This window comes from Bufo gargarizans, chromosome 7 (genome assembly GCF_014858855.1).
Source record: "Bufo gargarizans isolate SCDJY-AF-19 chromosome 7, ASM1485885v1, whole genome shotgun sequence".
In the NCBI taxonomy this organism is placed as follows: Eukaryota; Metazoa; Chordata; class Amphibia; order Anura; family Bufonidae; genus Bufo; species Bufo gargarizans.
Window position 1 is genome coordinate 185,840,347 of NC_058086.1, and position 20,750 is coordinate 185,861,096.

The 20,750-nt window shown below is 42.6% G+C and overlaps 1 protein-coding gene across 1 annotated transcript in view; it reads right to left on the reverse strand.

Moving 5' to 3' along the window:
• ARHGEF3 (Rho guanine nucleotide exchange factor 3) overlaps nt 1–20,750 on the reverse strand; it is a 45,298-nt gene that overhangs the window by 1,220 nt on the left and 23,328 nt on the right. Inside the window, exons 2-10 of the mRNA XM_044301065.1 lie at nt 20,390–20,497; nt 15,356–15,367; nt 13,335–13,493; nt 11,986–12,048; nt 11,724–11,820; nt 11,561–11,637; nt 5,496–5,753; nt 3,649–3,819; nt 507–693 (exon numbers count right to left, since the gene is read on the reverse strand). Of these exons, the coding sequence (XP_044157000.1) occupies nt 507–693; nt 3,649–3,819; nt 5,496–5,753; nt 11,561–11,637; nt 11,724–11,820; nt 11,986–12,048; nt 13,335–13,493; nt 15,356–15,367; nt 20,390–20,497 (1,132 nt within the window). The remainder of the gene's footprint in view (nt 1–506; nt 694–3,648; nt 3,820–5,495; nt 5,754–11,560; nt 11,638–11,723; nt 11,821–11,985; nt 12,049–13,334; nt 13,494–15,355; nt 15,368–20,389; nt 20,498–20,750) is intronic.

Below are 20,750 nucleotides of genomic sequence, written 5' to 3' on the forward strand. Positions count from 1 at the left end.
TTAATTTCTACTGTAAAAAAACATTTCCCGAACTCGTTCGGGAAATGTTTTTTTACAGTAGAAATTTATTTATTTACTGCTCCGTACAGTATTGAAACACATTTTTATGCAAATCGCCTTTGGATATTTCACCCAAAGTCGATTTGCTCATCCCTACCCACAATGATCACACATGATATCCCAGAGATACTGAACACTTTTTAAAATCAGCCAAAAACCGTATGCATTTAAAACAACCTGTTAGCAAAATAAATATTAAATAATATTTAAAGCATGTAACTCCTATACTGGATATTTTTTCCTTTTCATCCTTTTTTCTTTTGCCAGAATCTGCAACAAAGGCTCCTGCTGGAAACTCCACTGCAGATGTGAACCTAGCCTTACCTGCAAATGAAACCAACTTCAAAATCCACTTTTTCTAAACACCCACAGAAAGGGGGGCCAGCATTAAATTGTAGATGTTCATGTCAAAGTTTGCAAAGGAAACACAATAAAGCCAGACTCACTTCTCTCATTGTTGGTGAAGGCACCACGTAACGATCCGGCCACGCGGACCTCCCCATCTTGCAAGTCTTCCACTACAAGCTCCTTTACAGGGATTGGTTGTCGATAGAGCTGATAGCAAACATTGTCATTTTGCGTTATAGTTCTTGTAATAACCAGGACTTCTTGAAAGAGGAACACGTGAAACTTCTGGAAGAGAAATGGCACCTGTAGTAGGTAAGAGATCCTTTACATGGCATTTTTTAATTTGTCAGTGAAATATTAACCAAATGTTATCATATTATCATGTATGTAAAGAAAAAACATTGTCAGCAGCTAGCTGGAGCGTATCTGTGAAACTGCACCTTAACGAGGAACTAGGAAAATCGATGACGTAAACGAAAAACCCCTCGTGGGGCAGTAATACCACTATTTCCTGGTGAATTTGTAGATTCATCTGTTCTGCCTATAGAATGCTTTGCTTTATGAACACAGTTTGGACAAGGTGTAGATTTTGTGTATTGTCTGTATAAGGCTACATGCACATGACCGTATGTGTTTTGCGGTCCGCAAAAAAAAACATATGACATCCATATGCCATCCGTTTTTTTTTTTTTTTTTTTTTTGCTGATCCATTGTAACAATGCCTAAAACGGGGCTACGGAACGGACATACTGATGAATGGGTCCGCATCCTATCCACACAAAAAAACGGAACGGACACTGAAACAAACAACGTTTGTGTGCATGTAGCCTAGTCGTAAGTCCTAGATAAGGTTTAGGTCACAATGAGTCTTTTCCTTGTGTATACATTAAATATACTCATAGGCCCCCATAAATTTGAAAATGTCCTTTCGACCTGTCGGGCTGGTATGGATTGGCATACAGCAAAGCGCGGAAGACTATACAGAGGACCTCTGCAAAAAAAAAATATATATATTTTTGACCAAAGTGGGGGGAACATGTCATTGCATCTTATGAGGCTAATACTATTGAGCGTCTCCATTATGGAAGCGTCATTAGTACATTAGGACCAGGAAAAGGTGAATGCAGTGCTCCCCGGGCTCTGCACTCACTGCTCGCTGTGCTGTAACTGCTCATGCTGTGCGCGTCGGGTCACAGCACAGAGCGTGGCAGGAGTAAGATAAGAGCTTGATTCTAGGAGCAGCAGCGCCCACAGCAGGAGAGGTAAGTTGTTTTTTTATTTTTTATTTGCTCTGAGGCGTGGGGGTCTCATCTGAGGTATGGGGTCTCATCTGAAGTATGGGGGATCTGATCTAAGGTCTGAATGGGGGTCATTCACATTGGAGTCCGAGCTGAGGTCTGTTTGTGGGTCTGATCTGAGGTCTAATGAAAAAAACCTAGGTATGTCTTATAGGGTGAAAAATATCGGTATATTGCGTAGTATATGTTTTTTGCAATAGGACCCTATGGACAATGTATGTCACTGTATGTCTATAAATTGGCATACATCAAAGCCTTCCATTAGAGGTATACAATGGAAATGTACATCTTTGATAGAAGGCTCAAATGCTGTGTGCACAGAGTCTAACATACATTCAAGAAACTAGAAAAAATTTATTCTATTGGAACCTGCAATGACCAGATATTTGATAAGCCTAGGAAGGCCGTGCAGACAACTGTGAGTATGTCCATATCAAGTATACATCACTCTCAGTGAAATTGGACCCTACAAGATGCATAGACCTCTTTCATCTGTAAGCGACACATGGTACTGAATATTATGCCAAGCTTACATAAAACAATGGCAGCTGGGGTTAAGTAAGAGATGTAAGAACCGCACTTGCCAATGATCATGTAATCAGTACAAATAACAAAATGATCACATTTGAAGAGCTGCAGCTACAAAAGATCAAAGTACTTCAGTTCTGGCTGATGTCAAATCCTTCACTGCTGTTGAAAGGCTGTTTGAGGAAAGGACAGGGGTGGGGGTTGTGAGAGGTTTAATGAGTGCCATGTAAGAATAGAAAGGACTTGACTTTACATGACATGATCTGAGGGTTGTAAAAAAGTGCTTAGAGTTAAAAAAGACCCAGTGACCTTAATAGGTCAATAATAACAATTGTAGTGAATACTCAACATATAATGAGGTCACAAGGCAAAATAACTAAGGTACTTTTTACTTGTGAAAAAATTGGTCCTTTACAAATTTGCATAAAAACTATGAAAAATGAATTTAGGTGATGTCTAAAGGCCCCCATAAACATTAATATATTGTTGGCCAAACCCACCAAGAATTATGGGTTCAGCTAACAGTCTAATGTGTATAAAGACGAACTTTGTCGCTTCCCGTCTCGTGTGCTGTGTATAGGGTTCCCACCCCTTTCCTTCACTAGTAAATATAAATCACAGCAGAATTCTGTCTTTTATTACTCAGTTTGCTCGGTACATATAGTTGAATAACACTGCCGTTCAACTATATGTACCGAGCAAACAGTAATAAAAGACAAACTCAAAGAAACAGAATTCTGCTGTGATTTATATTTACTAGTCTAATGTGTATGGGGAGCTTCCATTTCTCCCCACTGATCAGATACTGATCCAGAACATAGATCATCAGTATAAAAGGCTAAGAAAACCCCTTTAATGCTTTATGGCTGTATTTTTAGCATAGAAAAGTCATATGTTTTGATGCAAGTACCATTTTGAGCACAAATTTACAACTTTTCCCCTTTTTATGCTGCATTTGCCTCATTTCCTCAAAGTGGGAGAGAGCCGGGTCTATGTGGCCCAACAGATTTAAGATTACTTATGCCAGAAAATGTGTAGATTAAACCTGAAATCTATGCTGGCAGATCCTAAAATACCCCAATGAGGTCTTTCAGGATCTTTCCAGATTATGCTTTAAAATGTCTCTGACATAGCTGCAATGGCTCCATGTCTGTTTTCAAACAAGTGCCTATGAATCCTATGGACCCCACTGAGTTATAGTAGAGTTTATGAGGTTTCCATTGGGGTTCCAGTATTTTTGATGGCAAAATTAGCACTGCAGCCTGCACAATTCTTGTTATAAATACCGTAAACCCTGATGAAAACCTAAAAACAGAACAGAGCCTTAGAGTAAAAATATATATATATACTGCCGGGTATTATACAGCCTATTATAAATACCAGTATTGTTATATTGTGTATAAGAATTACTTACTGCTCCCCTGTTATTCTTCAGATCCCCATGACAGCACAGAGCCCGAGAGTTATCAATCAGCAGATCCCTCTGACAATCTTCAAGATAAATCAGCCTCTCCTTGTAATAGTGACATTCAGACTCTCCCGTTTTTATGTTAATTTCTGTTACAATCCCTTGAGCTATATTAATCTGCCAGAAAATAAGGGACCGCATTAGTATCAGCTTCATCCACCTCAATTCTGCACATATAAAATTCATAGAAAAAGAATGAACAATTACAGTGGTGTCGTCTCTGTGTGAAATATGCACTGAAATTTTCCAAAGATAGAAGAGAACAAGACAGGAGTTGCTGAATTATTTAACCACTCATTTTTTTTTCTCTGGACTATATAAGACTTTCCAGGACAGTCTGCAAGATACGCAATCAACAATCCTGACAGCAAAGGGTATGCAGAAATGGCTATGCGAAGTTCTGGATGACTTCAGCTTTTTATATCGAGAGAAAGCCACATATAGTACCGCTGATGGTGACATACTTGGAAAACACTCTTTCCAGGTATAAATACACCCAGAGTGTTTAATAAACTTCTGTCCAGATACAACTTAGCAGTATATTTATCTTAGCAGATTGTGCAGAGAGACTTGTTATATACCACGCAGTGCTTTCACGGGAAAGGCACAGGATGCCGTCTTGTATTTCATGAGAGCTGGCATGATCTTTTTTAGTTTCTACGTTTATATTACATCTTCATTATTTTAGAAAGTCAGATAATGTTTACAGCGTGCTGCTCTTAAAAGCAAAAGTAAAACAGAACATTTCATCTTGTGGGCATTTCTGTGATAGTTGATATATATGCCCTTAAGGGGTTGTCCAGTTGGTCTTATACTATATTAGGAAATATGAATGTCATAGAGGAAGGTCCCACTCAGTAAAAGCAGAATGTGACTGCAAAGAGCAGCTTCCACTGTGGCCAGCTAGGCTATATCATATAAATAGGCTCCACACAATACTATGTGTTAAGTGCGCAATCGAGAAGATCACTGACCTCTGTTGCAAAAGCTGGACCTGCAACATGAAGCTGATTGATAGGGAAGCTTTCTTTAGACAATGGTTTGTCCATCTGGGTCAACTGTTTTAAGTTGTTTGGTTAAAACATGCAACTTTGCATGCAATTATTGGAAACAAATTATTTGTTCCTGATAATTGTGTGCTTGTCAGGGGAGGTGAAAGCTGCATTTACATGCAACAATCAGCTTCTCTGTATGAGGACGAGCAATCGCAGATGCATTGTTGATGGGCAGCAGATTGTGGTTTCCGCAAGACGAGATGCTACCCAGAAACAATGATTTTGGTGTCTGCATAGATGAGATATTTTCTCATTCATTGGGTGATCAGTGGCACCTTTACATAAGAGACTTATTCCTATCAACATTTTATAAAGGGGCCTTCAAGATGGCCATACACATTAGATCTGTGTCGTCAGGTTAGGCCAACCATCAAATGTGTATGGTGGTCCTCCCTATTCGACCCCAACTGCTGCTGTTGGGGGTGATAATGATCGGGCACATGGGATTTCACCTGCCTAATACTTTTATGCTCAGGAGATAAGCTGCTGTCAAGATTCTAGTCTCTCCATTCACTACACATGCATATGTATGGGAGAATTTGGAGAGAGAGCTGTCGTTCGAGTGATCTTGTGTGTGCCCAGATTAAGATTTTTGTGAGGGGAAAAAAACATTTTCTCAAACTACGTACAGAATTGTACAATTGAATTAATTTACTAGAACAGAGAAACTGCTGACTTCTATCAGCACTGACCAATTCTCCCATTGACCCAAAGAAAAATATTTCAGTGTTCACTTACAGCTTCCTCTAAATGCTGCTGATCTGGGTGATCATTTGGAGTATGTCGGAGTATTTCCTTCAGTAGTAAGTGATATTTCACCAGTCGACTCCTAGGGATGTCTAAGAAATTCCATAAGTCTAATTTTCGGCTAAAAGGTGACTCTAGGCAGCGTTGTAGGAAGTCCTGCACTCGATGGTCCTGTTTCTTGTGGTCCAGCAGGGCTTTGGCTGCCACTTGATTACTGCAGTAGCTGTCATAGGAGTTTAGGCATGGCAACTGCAAAGGGGAAGAAAACATGATATATTCAGCAACGGTATCTAATTGTAAAATAACATTATGGCTGGTCTGCTATATAGATATTTATGAATAAAGAAATACAGCAATGTCCTTCATGTATAGTCCCTGAGATTAGGTTTAGGGTTAAATCTAAAGCAAAATCTTGAACGCTGTCTACAGAGTCAACGAAAGAAGCTATGAGGCTATGGGACTGAGTTGTTATTGGGGGTTTATTTACTCTTAAAAGTAAAGTGAATGAATATTGTTAACTCGCACTATGCACTTAAATGCTCATAACCGCTTCCCATAAAGAATGATGGGTCCGATTTATTAACTTCAAGAAACCCTTTCACATGTGATGAGGGTCATGAAGATCAAAGGGAAACTCTATCAGAGATTCCTTCAGGAACAAGGTTAATGGTAATTTTCAGACTCTTTTGTCTTCCTTCCATCCAGATGATAATACCCTGACATGTTTCATCAGTGACAGACTGTAAACACAATGTCAGAGCCACCGAATCAAAGGACAGTCAGGCACTTCCATCCTTTCATGAACGCCACTAACGGGAGCCTAACAAAGCCGGCCTGACAGCCTATTGAGTCCTAACAAATGAGCTAAAATAACTCCTGCTAAGTTAGACACAGTTTTGTGCACACATTCACCGCAACGCACTGCATGTTGATAATCCTTTCTTAGGGGTCAACCTGGAAGCGTCTGTGAGATTCTCTGATGCTGCATCAAGTATAGTCCTCGCCCATGTAAATAAATACATAATGCAATTATTTTAAGTGTTTCAAGGTACAAGGACTTAAGGCCCTTTTACACTGCCTGATTGTCGGGCAGATTATTGGCGATGAACGACCTACGAATGCTTGTTCCTGATAATCTGCACGTCATGGTGCCGTCGATCACCCAATGAATGAGTGAAACGATTGTTCATTGGGTGAAACAATTGTTCATGCGGACACCTAAATCATCATTTGTGGGCAGCAGATCGTGCTGTCTAAACGGCACCCTGCTGCCTAGAAACAATGACCCTGTATGAGGACAAGCGATGGCATACAGTGGAGGGGATTGCTCCATGTAAATGCAGTTTTCTCCTCTACTGACAAGCAGGCAATTGTCAGGAAGCAACGCTTCCTTCCTGACAATTGCCTGCTCCATGGGAATGTGTAAACCTGCCTTTAGACTGACAGACCATCTAATGTGTAGAAGGGGCTCTTAACTCCTCTCTGACAGCAATCAGAATATAAGGATTGAGCTGATGGATTACAACAGGCCCAGTCCATTTTTTCCCCCCTTCCCATTCATATAACACATGCACATTCAGATTCAATCTGAGAAAGCATGTGTATGGGGCAGTTGGGATAAATTCGGCTAAAAGGTATCTCGTGTTGCCAGTATCTGATAAAACTCAGGAATATTGGAGAAATTGAACGAAGCACATTTCAATTAATTTAATTGCCTATAATCAGTACTGATCTAGGACCATGTTATAACTCTTTAAAGGGAACCTGTCACCGGGATTTTGTGTATAGAGCTGAGGACATGGGTTGCTAGATGGCCGCTAGCACATCCGCAATACCCCGTCCCCAAACGCGTTTAGGTCTTTAACTTGCATTAACCTGAATGAATGTATAGTCGGTGGAACTTTTACTATGTATCAAATCGGATTTTTTACCATTCTATGCATAAATTAACCTGATTGGATCCTGTATGTGTATGAGCGAGGCCGGATCATCTCAGATCCAAAAGAAATCGTTGAAAATAAAGCACACAGAGCTATGGGGGACTGGGTTTTGTGGATGTGCTAGCGGCTATCTAGCAACCCATGTCCTCAGCTCTATGCACAAAATCCCGGTGACCGGTTCCCTTTAAAGTCAAGAAAGGTTCACGCTAGGGGGTGGTCACTTCTGTGAGTCTGATGGAAACTCCAGTCACCACAAATGGACTGAAAGTAATCTGTTCAGAACATACAGATGTGACATTATGGGGGTGCCTTACATGGATCACTGGAAATACTGCTGCAGCTTATGTCTTAGACGTATCCCAATTTTTAAAATGTAGAAAAGGTTCACCTTACTTCATACAACTGGCCTCTACAAATAGTGACCAAAATGTCTTCCTATAATACAAACTGTAGTAGTATCTACTCTTCCCTGATTATATTGTGGAGTTTATTTTTTTTCCTCTAGTGTTACATGGGAAAATCACAGTCTGCACACAAAATCATAGTCTGCACCAAAAAAATCATTTATTTAAGAATAAGTATAGCCTGAAAACAGTGCTGCACCAGCAATTCAGGTGTTCCATTGAAATGCTGATATAAGGTGCCCTGAGGGATGAATAAATAAGACTTCCTGAGACCTGTAAATTGCTCCCACTCGTTATAGAAGAACAAAAGATTACGTCGGGTAATGTATAGATGTAGATCTATGAAAATCCTAACCTATCATTCCCCGTTTCACAGCTTTATCCTGCAACCTGGGGTGATAATGAAGTTCTCCCACGCAGGAGGCCGGGCAGGGTGTGTGGATTTCCTGATAAGCTGAAGTACATCTGGGGAATACAATGCATTCTCACCTCACTGAGCCAGTTAAACCACCCTAGGCATGCAAAGCCGAGCTGCAAATGACATTTCTCTGTGCTACAATGGGAGGCCCAAGCAGCAGCAACCAAATTCTAGTAAAAGCATGTCTGCTTCATTATAAAGGGTAGTATTACCTTAAATCATTATCATTAGCAAGCAGCTGAGTTTCTGTCATTCTCAGACATATTGTATGGGAATATACGTTATTCAATGATTCTGAAACCCCCTTACAGCTAAATTTCTCTGTATTCACAACTCTCACTGTCAATCACTGAGTTATAAAAGTCAATATGTACATACAGGGGGTCATTTATTATACTGAAATAAGCCTATATTAGGTGTATAGGTGGGTGGGGAAAGGCACTGGCCCGTTTTCATTTACCATTTTCTACTCCTGTTTCAGGCGTAGAAAAAGGTCTATATGTAAGACAGCTAGGAAGCCGTCATACATTTAGACTGGTGCTGGATGCACCGAAGTTATGGAGAGGCTGGCGCCTCTTCACAACTTTGGAAATCCACCACCAGGTATAGGGCTCTCTTAATACAGGCGTCTAAAACGCTGGTCTTAATAAATGTGCCCCATAGTCTTGATAAATATAGCTATGTAAACTATGCACGGTTAAAGCATTAGCGCACAAAGGCCCAAATTTATGAATGCGTGGTGGCTTAAATTGGGTTGCTCCATATTTTTGGCTTTTTTTTTACTCACTTGAAAAGGAACGTGGCCTAAAATTTACCATTTTGCAACAAAATTGTACCACAATTTTGGTGTAAAATTCTGTCTCTGTGTAACCCAACCAATAGTTGGAATAGAGTTGGACAAAAGTGTCTGTCCCTGCAGCAGACTTATCATCCAGCCTGAGCCCCTGTGATAGATCTGCTGCAGGTGTAAATCCTATCTCTATTGATGCTACTTTTTGGATTAATAAATCTGCCCCAAACTGTTCTATACCAGTGGTCTCCAACTTGTCCCTCTCCAAATACTGCAAAACTACAACTCTTGCCAGTTTCACCTTGCACAGACATTAAAGGCCCCTTTACATGGGTCAATTTTGCAGGAGATTGTCAGGAAGGAAGCGTTCCTTCCCAACAATTGCCTGAACGTAAGTGGATGAGACTGCTGCATTTACACAGTGGGAGGTGCGATTATTATGCCATCGCTCATCCCTATACGTAATCATTGTTTGCTGTTTAGACGGCACAATCTGCTGCTGTCTAACAGCGATTTTGTGACCGTGTGAATGATGCGATTACCTGATGAACGAGCGTTTCACTCGTTCGTTGGGTAATTGCCGGCACTTTTACACTGCCAGATAATCACTAATGAGCATTCCTACGAATGCGATTGACTGACCATGAATCGGCTTGTGTAAAGGGCCCTTAAGCGTTGACAGGGTTACATATTTTTTTCTCAGAAGCCACCTTTCCTAAACTCCAGATTACAGAGCAAAGTCCTGTCATCCGTCAGGTAATAGTTTGTTACATTATAGTATATTACCGCTACATGTTAACTGATGCCACTGCTTTTTATGACTTGACGATAAAGCATTTGTTATTGCAGACCATTTTTCTAATGAGCAGCACATAAAGATGTCCACAGAAGACGGAGGGAAACAAGTGTGCGGCCAGACGTGCATACATGAGTACAGGAATGATACAGATACAACCATGTGACAAACACTTGTGAATACGTATCTGATGTTATTTTAAGGATTACAAAACTGAAATAAATAGTTTTCTTAGTTCCACATTTCACTATGTGAAAAAAAGGCCAAATCTCACTTCCTAATACACTTGTAGAAATTCCATCTCCAAACATTTCCAGATCTGTTAAGTATCATTTTCTAGTAATTGTCACTGGTCTTTCTCAGTTCTATGCACATTGGAAATCACCCAGGAATCATGAGAATATATATCATGTGACTCTTATGAACTGGAAATTCAGAGATTTTCTTAGCTTAAGTTTCTTAAAATGCACTAATATTTTCTCCTATTGATTTGGTAATACTGATCATCAACCATTAAAGGGGTCTGTCTAGTGCACCATGAAGGATGCACGCTCTTCCTGCAGACTGAGAATCGGTGAGCAAAGTTGGTGGCGTGCCATTAACGAGGTGGCTTTACCTCAGCATGGCAGCCCTCAGTGTAGCCTGTGTGGAGTTGTAACGGGGGATTGCTCAAAGTGGCAGCTGGGGGGTTAACAGGCATGAGGAGCTGGCATGTAAGGGGGGTGCTCTCTACACAGCCCTCAGACAATTGCTTTTACTAATATAGAAAGAAATTTATACAAGAACACTGGAGATGTATTGGTCGCTAATTGTAAGTTCCATATTGCTTTTTGATCTTTTTTTCCATCACATTATACTGCTTGTAATCCAGGGGTTATTACCACCCTGCAATCCACCAGCAGTGGTCATGCTTGTACACTATAGGAGCGCCAACCTATGTGCATTCCCATGTCCCGGCCACCAGAGAGGCAAGTGCTCTTAGTGTGTAAGCACGACCACCGCTGCTGGATTGCAGGGTGGTTGTAACCCCTGGATACGAGCAGTGTATAATACGATGGAAAAAATGAATCAAGTAACCAGAGGAGGTAATATGGACAATCACAATACATTAGTAAGTGCCTTGTATTAATTTTGTCTTCATGATAAATGCCATTTGCTGATATCAGACAACCCCTTTAATATTTACCCCTCCACCATGCCATGGTTGCAGTAATCCCCGTTGCGCTCGCACAGGCTGTGAGCTCTTCTGCTTGGGTCCCAACCGGATGTGTCTGCTTCTTTTCCTGTTCAGCTGAATGCACTACTATGCAGCTGAAAAGAAAAAGAAGGGCACAAATCTGGTTAGGACCCAGGTGGAAGAGCTCACAGCCTGTGCAAATGCAGCTGGTGGAGCAAGGGACGGGGTATTAACAAAACCATCTTTCTTCCAAAAGTCTGCAGAATGCTTGTATTATTCATAATGCCCGGACAACCCCTTTAACGTTTAGAGAGCTGGTGTTCTCAAAATGGGGCAGCCCATTTTCTGTCTACTCCAGACTGAACTAACACATTCCCTGACATGTAGCTGTTTTGTTTCTGGAGAACTGAATAGAATTACTACTCCTGTAAAGCGGCCACTTCCTCTGTCACTGGTAAATTGAATAGCGGTGCCAGCCAAATGACAGGACGCTGAATCAAACGCTCATCTGAAAAATGAGTCATGTCTTACCCAGCCGACTAAGATGTGACCAACATGCTCTGTGGACCCGTCTGGTTTTCTGACATCACGCAAGCGTCTGAGGAGATCTGCAGAAATCATAGAACAACATTTTTTAGAAAAATATCATGTTTAATATGGATGAACTTTAAAAAAGGCTGAGTCAAACATATACCTTCATGCAGAGGAATAAGAGAATCCAAGGTTCCAAATATCTGCATCAGTTCTTCTTCTGTCATTATAGATAGCTTCAACATTGGGTCATGATATGCCTGTATGGAAGTGAAACAGGTTAGACGCATCTAAACAACTGCTGTGCAGTAACTGAGAAACAGTGCCACCTTGTCTGTGGGTCGTGTCTGGTACTGCAGCTTAGCCTACTAAAGGCCGCACAAGCTCCTTATAACATATACATGTATTTGCCAGCAGCAGCTTACCTTTTTTGCCAACTTCAAGTCTTCTATTAAGTCTTCCTCTCCTTGAGATAACTCAAAAATAGCCTGTGAAAATGACACATAAATAAGTTCACTATACTGTAATTATGAAGGGTATCTGTCCATCTATCTAATCAAATCTATTTTGTATGTAACGTAGATTTTATAACCTAAATTTATAGATTTTTACTTTATCCTTATATTTCAAAACAACGGCATCATCTTCTGCTGTCCTCATAACCTGCCTCAGTTCCCCTTGTAAATCTCATGCCAAGAATGATCAGAGGCGAAGCACATCTTTAAAAGTGCTGTTCACGAAGATCAAAGTTTGGAGAAGAGTGAGACCTCTCACCTGCTCCCAGCAAATGCTAAATCCATTTAACATATAAAGTATTTCACACGTGGGGTGAGATCAGAGCCACTATCGGAAGGAGGGAAAACGGCCACTTTACCTTGCTCTGTCCATGGCTCTGCGGGGGGGTGGGGGTTCCCTGCCGGGATGTATTTACTCAATAATGCCTATATTATTCTTTGGGAAACGATGTGATCCCTTAACAATGGTCACGATGCTTTAAACACACACCATGCTGGGATGTAACCATGTTCATAATGATCGCTAAAACGCTGATGCACGTTACGTAATGCTGCTTAGCAGGAGGGAGCCATGCTCTGTGTTGGATGGTGGAAAGCAATAAAAGTACAGAGACTGAATTAGGGTGGGTTCACACTAGCGTTAGGGATTCCGTTATGGCTTTCCGTTATAACAGGGTTATAACGGAATCCATAGGATGGAATGCAAAACGGAAGCCTTTAAGAGGCGTTCCGTTTTGCTCCGTCCTAATAGAAGTCTATGGGAAAACATAACTGATCCGTCTGGGTCCCGTTATGCAAAACGGAAAACAAGGTCCTGTCGACAGGACTTTGTTTTCCTTCTTGCATAAGGGGAAGCAGACGGATCAGTTATGTTTTCCCATAGACTTCTATTAGGACGGAGCAAAACGGAATACCTTTTAAAGGCGTCCGTTTTGCATTCCGTCATAATGCAAGTCTATGGGCAGCAAAACGGATCTGCCCTTCCGTCTTATGGATTCCGTTATAACGCAAAGCCATAACGGAATCCCTAACGCTAGTGTGAACCCTCCCTTAACGGGGTTGTCTCCGACTCTTGTCTGAGGGATATGTCTCATATTGTACTTTAGACCCATTCACTTGATTAGAGATGAGCTGCAATACTAGACACGGCTCATGGACAAGTGACATTGTTCCTGGGAAAAAGCAGGCCCCGTTTCTAATCCTAGACAAGCCCTATAAACAGGGTAAGCAGCTGACAGTCGTTCTGCCATGGTACACACCTCCTGACGCTTGATCTCCTTAGATGTCAGCACTTGATTGACACAAACGTCGAAGGTCTCACTCCAGAGTTTGCTGTCCCTGCGTTTTGTGATGGAAGGAGCAGCATTTCTTGACCATGGTCTTGGGGTAAACAGATCTGGACGACTGTCACCCCGAAACTAATAGAACGCTGGAAGTGAAAAGAGATAAAATATGTATACATGATAGTATCCTAAAGCTATATGCATAATTATATACACAGCACTAAAACCAGGTCAGATACCCATCAGAGATGACAATTAGACTGACCTGCAGGAGTATACGGCACCAGGTCACCCAGGTGAAATGCTAATATTCACAGAACTGCAGGAAACCTTAGACTAATACTAGAAATCTACAGCACAGTTGGCCATATACTTAGCTGTCAGATGCATGCTCGTCAGAGAGGAAAGATCTTCCTCCTGAACTCCCTAATCATATGCATGCTCGGCTCGTTTTTTCTGAATAGGGAGAAGGGAATGAACCACTGTCAGACTACAAAGAACAATGTTGAAATCGGGCATCATGGTGGCTCAGTGGTTAGCACTGGTGCCTTGCAGCGGCTGGGGTCCTATGTTTGACCAAAGACAACATCTGCATGGAGTTTGTGTGGGTTTCCTCCGGGTACTTAAAGGGAACCTGTCACCCAAAAATCGCCTATTAAGCTGTTTACAGTACCTTATAGTGCTGTATAGTCGTTTCCTGATGCACTTTTTGTTAGTTTTGCAGCATGTATGCTCAGTCAGAAATCGATGTTATATTCAGCTGCTGCCCCGTGCTTCAAGTCAGGCTTGAAGTCACGGGGGCAGCGGCCTCGGCGTCTTACATGGCCCTCTCCCCGCCCCCTGCCTCTGTGACTGACAGCCGAAATCCGATTCCGGGACCGCGCTCAACGGCCGCATGCGCAGTAAAGGGCGGCAGGAGCGCGGTCCCGGCTGCCGCGCGTACTACGCGCCGTCTTACTTTCGCCGCACTGCGCATGCGCCCGACATCCTGTATCAAACGCGCCCGCGCCCAGATGCCGGGCGCGGGCGCGTTTGATACAGGATGTCGGGCGCATGCGCAGTGCGGCGAAAGTAAGACGGCGCGTAAAACGCGCGGCAGCCGGGACCGCGCTCCTGCCGCCCTTTACTGCGCATGCGGCCGTTGAGCGCGGTCCCGGAATCGGATTTCGGCTGTCAGTCACAGAGGCAGGGGGCGGGGAGAGGGCCATGTAAGACGCCGAGGCCGCTGCCCCCGTGACTTCAAGCCTGACTTGAAGCACGGGGCAGCAGCTGAATATAACATCGATTTCTGACTGAGCATACATGCTGCAAAACTAACAAAAAGTGCATCAGGAAACGACTATACAGCACTATAAGGTACTGTAAACAGCTTAATAGGCGATTTTTGGGTGACAGGTTCCCTTTAAAAGACATACTGATAGGGAATTTAGATTGGAGACAGCAAGCAATGATAATGACTATAAAGCTCTGCAGAATATGGCAGCGTTATATAAGTGCGTAAAATAAATAAATAAATCCATGCCTCGTACACAATAAGATTGGCAGGTTTCACTGTTTATCTATTGTTTATGGGCAGCCTAAACTTTCGCACAAACCCTAGTTTCCAAAAACAGCCCCGTGTAAAGGTTCCACCAATCACCCAAGTGATCACATCTTTCATGCAGCCCCTATAATTGTTGTTTGTGGGCAGCACATCGCCCTATGTATACAGGGGTGTGCTTCTGACAAATAATGATTACGTATGGGAGTGAACTATCGCAGTAGCGAGCATACAAAGGGGATGATTGCTGCATGTGAACGCCTCTGGGCAAGCTGGCAATCATGGAGAATGAATGGTTTTGTTCCCGATCATTGCACATGTAAAACATGCTGAGGCTTACAGTATATATATATATATATATATATATATATATGAGATTAGCAAGGCTGTATAATAAAAATAGCCTGGAAATTAGAACAACTCAATTCACTGCAAAGTAGCAGAAAGATAGACTAACTGAGACAGATAACTGATAGCAGAAACTAATCCAACATCAAATACTCTGGGCAATAAAATGGTCCTCGAGCAGATAAACCTGTGCGGTAATTACACTGGGTGATAGGAAATGAGATAAGAGACAAGTACTATATATACTGGAGCTTGTATAACTTGACTTCATAGGCATCATGTGACCTAAATGTTTTCAGGCGGTCTCCAAATACTAAGTGATTTTGTAGAAGGTTGCAGAATTATACTTTTATATGGTTTATATAACTTGACTAGGCCGGACTAGAAATCATCTTCTGAAACAGTCTTATTGTATTCTGAAAGGACTGGCTGCATCTTAAAAATGCATTGTCCGTATCTCAAATGAAGGTAGAAGATAAATGAGTAAGCAGTGCTTTGTCACGAGTAGTGTGGGTATGCTCTGTCTAAGGAGTTTTTTCTTTTCCACATCATCAGCAACTTTCCAATTGGTATTTTCGCTTTCTGTCTTATTTGTTTTACCATCTAACACGGGCTTAAGGTGGATTTACACGGGAGGATTCTGCAGCCGATTGTCGGGAAGGAAGCGTTTCTTCCTGACAGTCGGCTGCTCGCTCAGTGAAGGAGACACATTTACATGCAGCGATCTCCTTCACAGTATGAGGACGAGGAATCGCTATTGTGATCGCTCGTCCTCATACAGAATCATTGTTTATGGACAGAAGATCTCTGTTTAGACCATACAATCTGCAGCCCAGAAACGATGGTCGGTGGTGCCTGCATGAACAACAGGATCACCCAATGAATGAGAGTTTCGCTCATTCATCGGGTGATCGGCAGCACATTTAAATGGGCAGAATGTCAAGAACGATCGTTCCCGATAATTTGGCTCATGTAAAAGCAGCTTTAGCTACAGCACTGGTCGGCTGTAAGATGTGCATTCAATTTAAAGGGGTATTCCAATCACGTGATGGCAGGGGTAAGACCCTCACACACTGATTATAAAGTGATGATATGGGAATGCTCCTTTACAGGTATCCACCATTAGGTTCTACATCCATCTGCAATTGAAATCTTGCTCAAGGCAGGGCCGGGTCTACCATAAGGCAGAACAAGCGGCTGCCTTAGGGCGCACCCTGGGGGAGGGCGGAAAAATTAACCTTTTTTTTATTTTTATTTTTTATCACTTACTTGTGAGTTGGGCCGCAGTGCCGCCGGCCACCCGCCCCAGCCTACATGCAGCACGGCAACACGGTCACAGGGTCAGGCCAGGGAGGTGTGACTGGCGAATGGCACAGGGGCGGGAGCAGGGAGCTGACTGTGTCTGTGAGTCTGACTCACACACAGCCAGATTGCCGTAGCAGCAAGACAGGTGGGTAGGTGATCACTCATGAGCCACTAGCACCAGAGTGCACGGCATAAATGTGTTTAAAAAAAAATATTACACAAACCACAATCAAAAATGGAGGGGGGGGGGGATGGTGACTGTGACATGATGGCAGTTGGGACAAAGTCTGTAGTCTGTGACATGGGGAGAAATATGACACAATAGGGGAAATGATGTGATCGTGATGTGACACAAAGGGGGTGATGTGACATGGATGGGGGACAAATGTGACATGGATGGAGGGGGACAAATGTGACATGGAGGGCTGATGTAACTAACATAGGTGATTTGACATGGAGGGGGAAAAATGTGACATTGAGGCCTTGAGGGGGAGAAATGTGACATGGAGGGAGTAAAAGTTGACATAGAGGGGGAGAATTCTGACATGGGGGTGATGTGACAAAGGGGATTGTAAAAAGGAGGGGGGAATGTGACATGGGGGGCTGATGGCTGACATGGGGGCATGATGGCAATGGCTAACATGGGGGGGCTAATGGCTGATATGGGGGGCTAATGGCTGACATGGGGGCATGATGGCTGACATGGGGGGCTAATGGATGGGGGCTGATGGCTGACATGGGGGTCTGATCTGAGATCTGAAAGTATGAACAAGAATAGGACTTGCTCAAAATGTAGCTTTGCTTGTGTAGGCAAAAATCCTTGCACCAGCCTTGGCTGAAGGACAGATCATCGATGCAGCCGGTCAAGTACGGCTGAATACTCATTGTGTGAAAACAAACTTTAACCTACCCTATGGAGCGCTAAATGGCACAGATAATAAAATTTGAATGCCCCGCACAGTCACAGATGTCTTTGGCTATTCTGCTCATTTTATTTTTCATTGCCAGCATTTAAAACATTCCTTCCTTAAAGCGGTTGGTCCATCAACCTAGCACCTTGATGTAATATCGCTACAATTGCTAAGGCAGTTCCAAAAATAGCAAAGTGAGTGTGTTTGGCTATTTTCAGAAGTCCCATAGCAGTGAATGGAGAACGCACTTCGTAAGAGCGACCACCTCTCTATTCACTACTACGAGACTGCTGAAAATTGCAGAGCCGGAACTCTCATAAAGGTGAACAAAGGGTGGCTGCGCATGCGAATCTGCTCTTTGATCACGTCGGGGGCACCGTTCTGAAGATAGGAATGGTTCCTAGAGGTGTGACCAGCACTTAAGGCTTATCCTAACAATATGCCATCTATGTCCCAGATTGAAATATCCCTTTATAGTCTGTCAGCTTCTAGACCTTTCCTGGGTGCTGTATCATCACTGGCAAATCCAAAACTCTCCAAGAAGACCCGTTTTTTCGAACCCCAAACAGAAGCTGGAACCCCCAGCACGCAGCTAAACCCCAGGGGAAGCTTAGTTCATAAATACGTTTCACATGCTACAGGTGAAAAGTAGTATTACTTGTCATTTATTCAAATTAAGGGACCTCCCTGTAATACATTGCCAGGTTGCGTCCACCAGAGTGGGAGCCGTGTTGCGTAACAGTTCCCCATTGCGACTCATACAGGGGGTCCTGTGCGGTGAACCCCCTCCTTGACATCCATATGCTCTAACAGGGGTCTTTACGTGAAACCATCACTGTCGCTTGTAAAGCCCTTCTGGCCTTTTGGACCTCAGACAAGCCGCCATTTCAGCCTTGGAATATATGATTTTTATTATTTATGCTAATACATAAAGTGGAGTTAATGGACACCTGGAGCTTATACTTGGAGAGTCGTCCTAATCCATAGAAGAGAGATTTCATACATTTTTCCACTGTATTATTTAAGCGTCTCTTTATGAGTCTGGCTTGGTCGCTATTTGTTGGCCGCAGTCTTCTTTAGGTTGATATACGTCTCCTCCCCCCTACTCTAGACTTCTCTGTCCTTAAATAACAGTGTCTTATGGATCACTCTGTTTGGATCATTCTTAATTCTGTGACTTTGGGGAATAACTTTAAAAAAGCCGACGAATCTAGGATAAAACAGTGGGAGCATTTACAGAAGGGAAACAGCTGTTTAAGCCACGAAAGTGAAGCTCTGGCCTCGGAGAAAAGTTTAGCCAAAACATAATTTACTTTCCACATTGGTGCTCACAACTGTAACTAATAAAGCCTTTCTTTCAGACCTAAGACATATTTTCCTTGACCTCTTCAGCATCGGCAAGCTTCTGCAAAGTATTATAGGTCTGTCCCCCGACGTTATACAAGGAGGCTGCTGGCTGCCAAGGTGGGATCTTTCCAGACCAGTGACTGTACACTATTTTCTGTTCCAGTCACGCTATACGCTGCTTTCTGGATGAGAGGCCGAAGCGACTTCAGTGACTTGCAGACTGTCTGTAAATGCAGCCATTGTATGTAACCCACAAACATATGGAAGACAGAAGGGTCCCTGTATGTGCAGCGTCTGGAGAACTTGTCCTTCTCCTACAGAAAAGCTATAGTTTCTTCAGCTGCATCCAAGCAACTACTGAAGATCACAAGGTCTCGTTCCTGATATTATTTCATGGAGTCTCAGATCAGGAAATGAATTTCTGATTTTATGTCTCACTTCTGGAACTGGTTAGAACTTGATGCAACGTATTAATCCCAAGATAATAGGTATAGACTTTTTATATGTTTACAGCTTTTAATAAACAGCTTACGCTCATTTATTCTTTAAAGCCTCCACATGATACAATTATTATACCATTACTAGGGTGTTGTATCAGCACAGTAAGTATGTCACACATATTTCTGTGAATTCTTCAGAGGCTTTTCATATGTAGTGCATGATCATGTACAGTTCCAGTATATCTGGTAAAGCAGGCCACTCCTGAACAACTACCCAGTCTCACTGAATTATATACAGCCAAATTCTAATAATCCAGAATCGTCATTGCATGACCAAACTAGTCCCTTCATTGTGGAGGTCCTAGAGGTTGAACCTCCACAGGTCAAACATCAATGGTCTATCCCAATAATTAGAATCTATTTACTGTAGGCTCCTTCATTGGCAACCAACAGATAAGTCATGGAGATCGGGTTGCCTGACCCATGCTCAATCCTTGGTCCCAACGAGTGATAAATTGTTGTGGATTGTCTCGCTCTCTGCTGAGATGAAAGTGCATGTTTATGGTGGGATTTTATACAAGGGTTCAGCTAACAGCTAAGTGTATGAAGACCTTTAAGGCATTGGCCCATCCCATACACTGGGGGCATATCACTAGAATATCTGAAGTCTGATAGGCGCAGGTCCCACCTATCTCTAAAAACGGAGCCTGCAAAGAGAAGGACAGCGGACTGTGCATTCATTTCTATGGGACTGCCGAAAATGGCCAAGTGCTGGCTTTGTGATTTCTGTCAACAGCGCTTGAACAGTGTGCTTCCCATTCATGTCTATGGGACTTCCAAAAATAGCCAAGCCCCCGACTTGATTATTTTCGTCACTCCCATTCAAGTGAATGAAAGGCGGCAGCGCGGTGCGCTCTCCTTTAATATGCAAACTCCATTGTAGAGATAGGTGCAGGTCCCAGAGGTGGTACCTGCACCTATTTGACATTGGGTGCATATTCTAGCGATAGGTGTCCAATGTATGAAATGGGTGAACCCCTTCAACACAGTGATAGGACAGTAGGATTACATTACATACATTACAGTCAAGCACTCCATATAGCACAGGAGATACATACTGTAACAACAAATCTCACTTACCTGCAGTGACTGGCTGAATCGCTTTAAAGGAGTTGCCCGCACTGGGGGAATAAGATTCGCAAGTGATGTGACCCTCGAAAGTGGTTTGACCCGTTTGGTACTTGGTTCCTATATGGAAAGCACAATTAGCAGCATATTACTGACCATATTCAACGTGAACAAAATGTAGACACAGACAAACGAAATAAAGGTGACATCCATCAACACAAAATGATGCAATTCCCAAATGGTCAATCTCTATGGACATCTTTCAACATTACTGGGGATGTGCATATACATCGTTTCATTGCCAAGATGATATCTTTGTTATTTTAAACTCAAAGGAGGGGACAAGATGACATTGAAAGCGAATGATGATGTA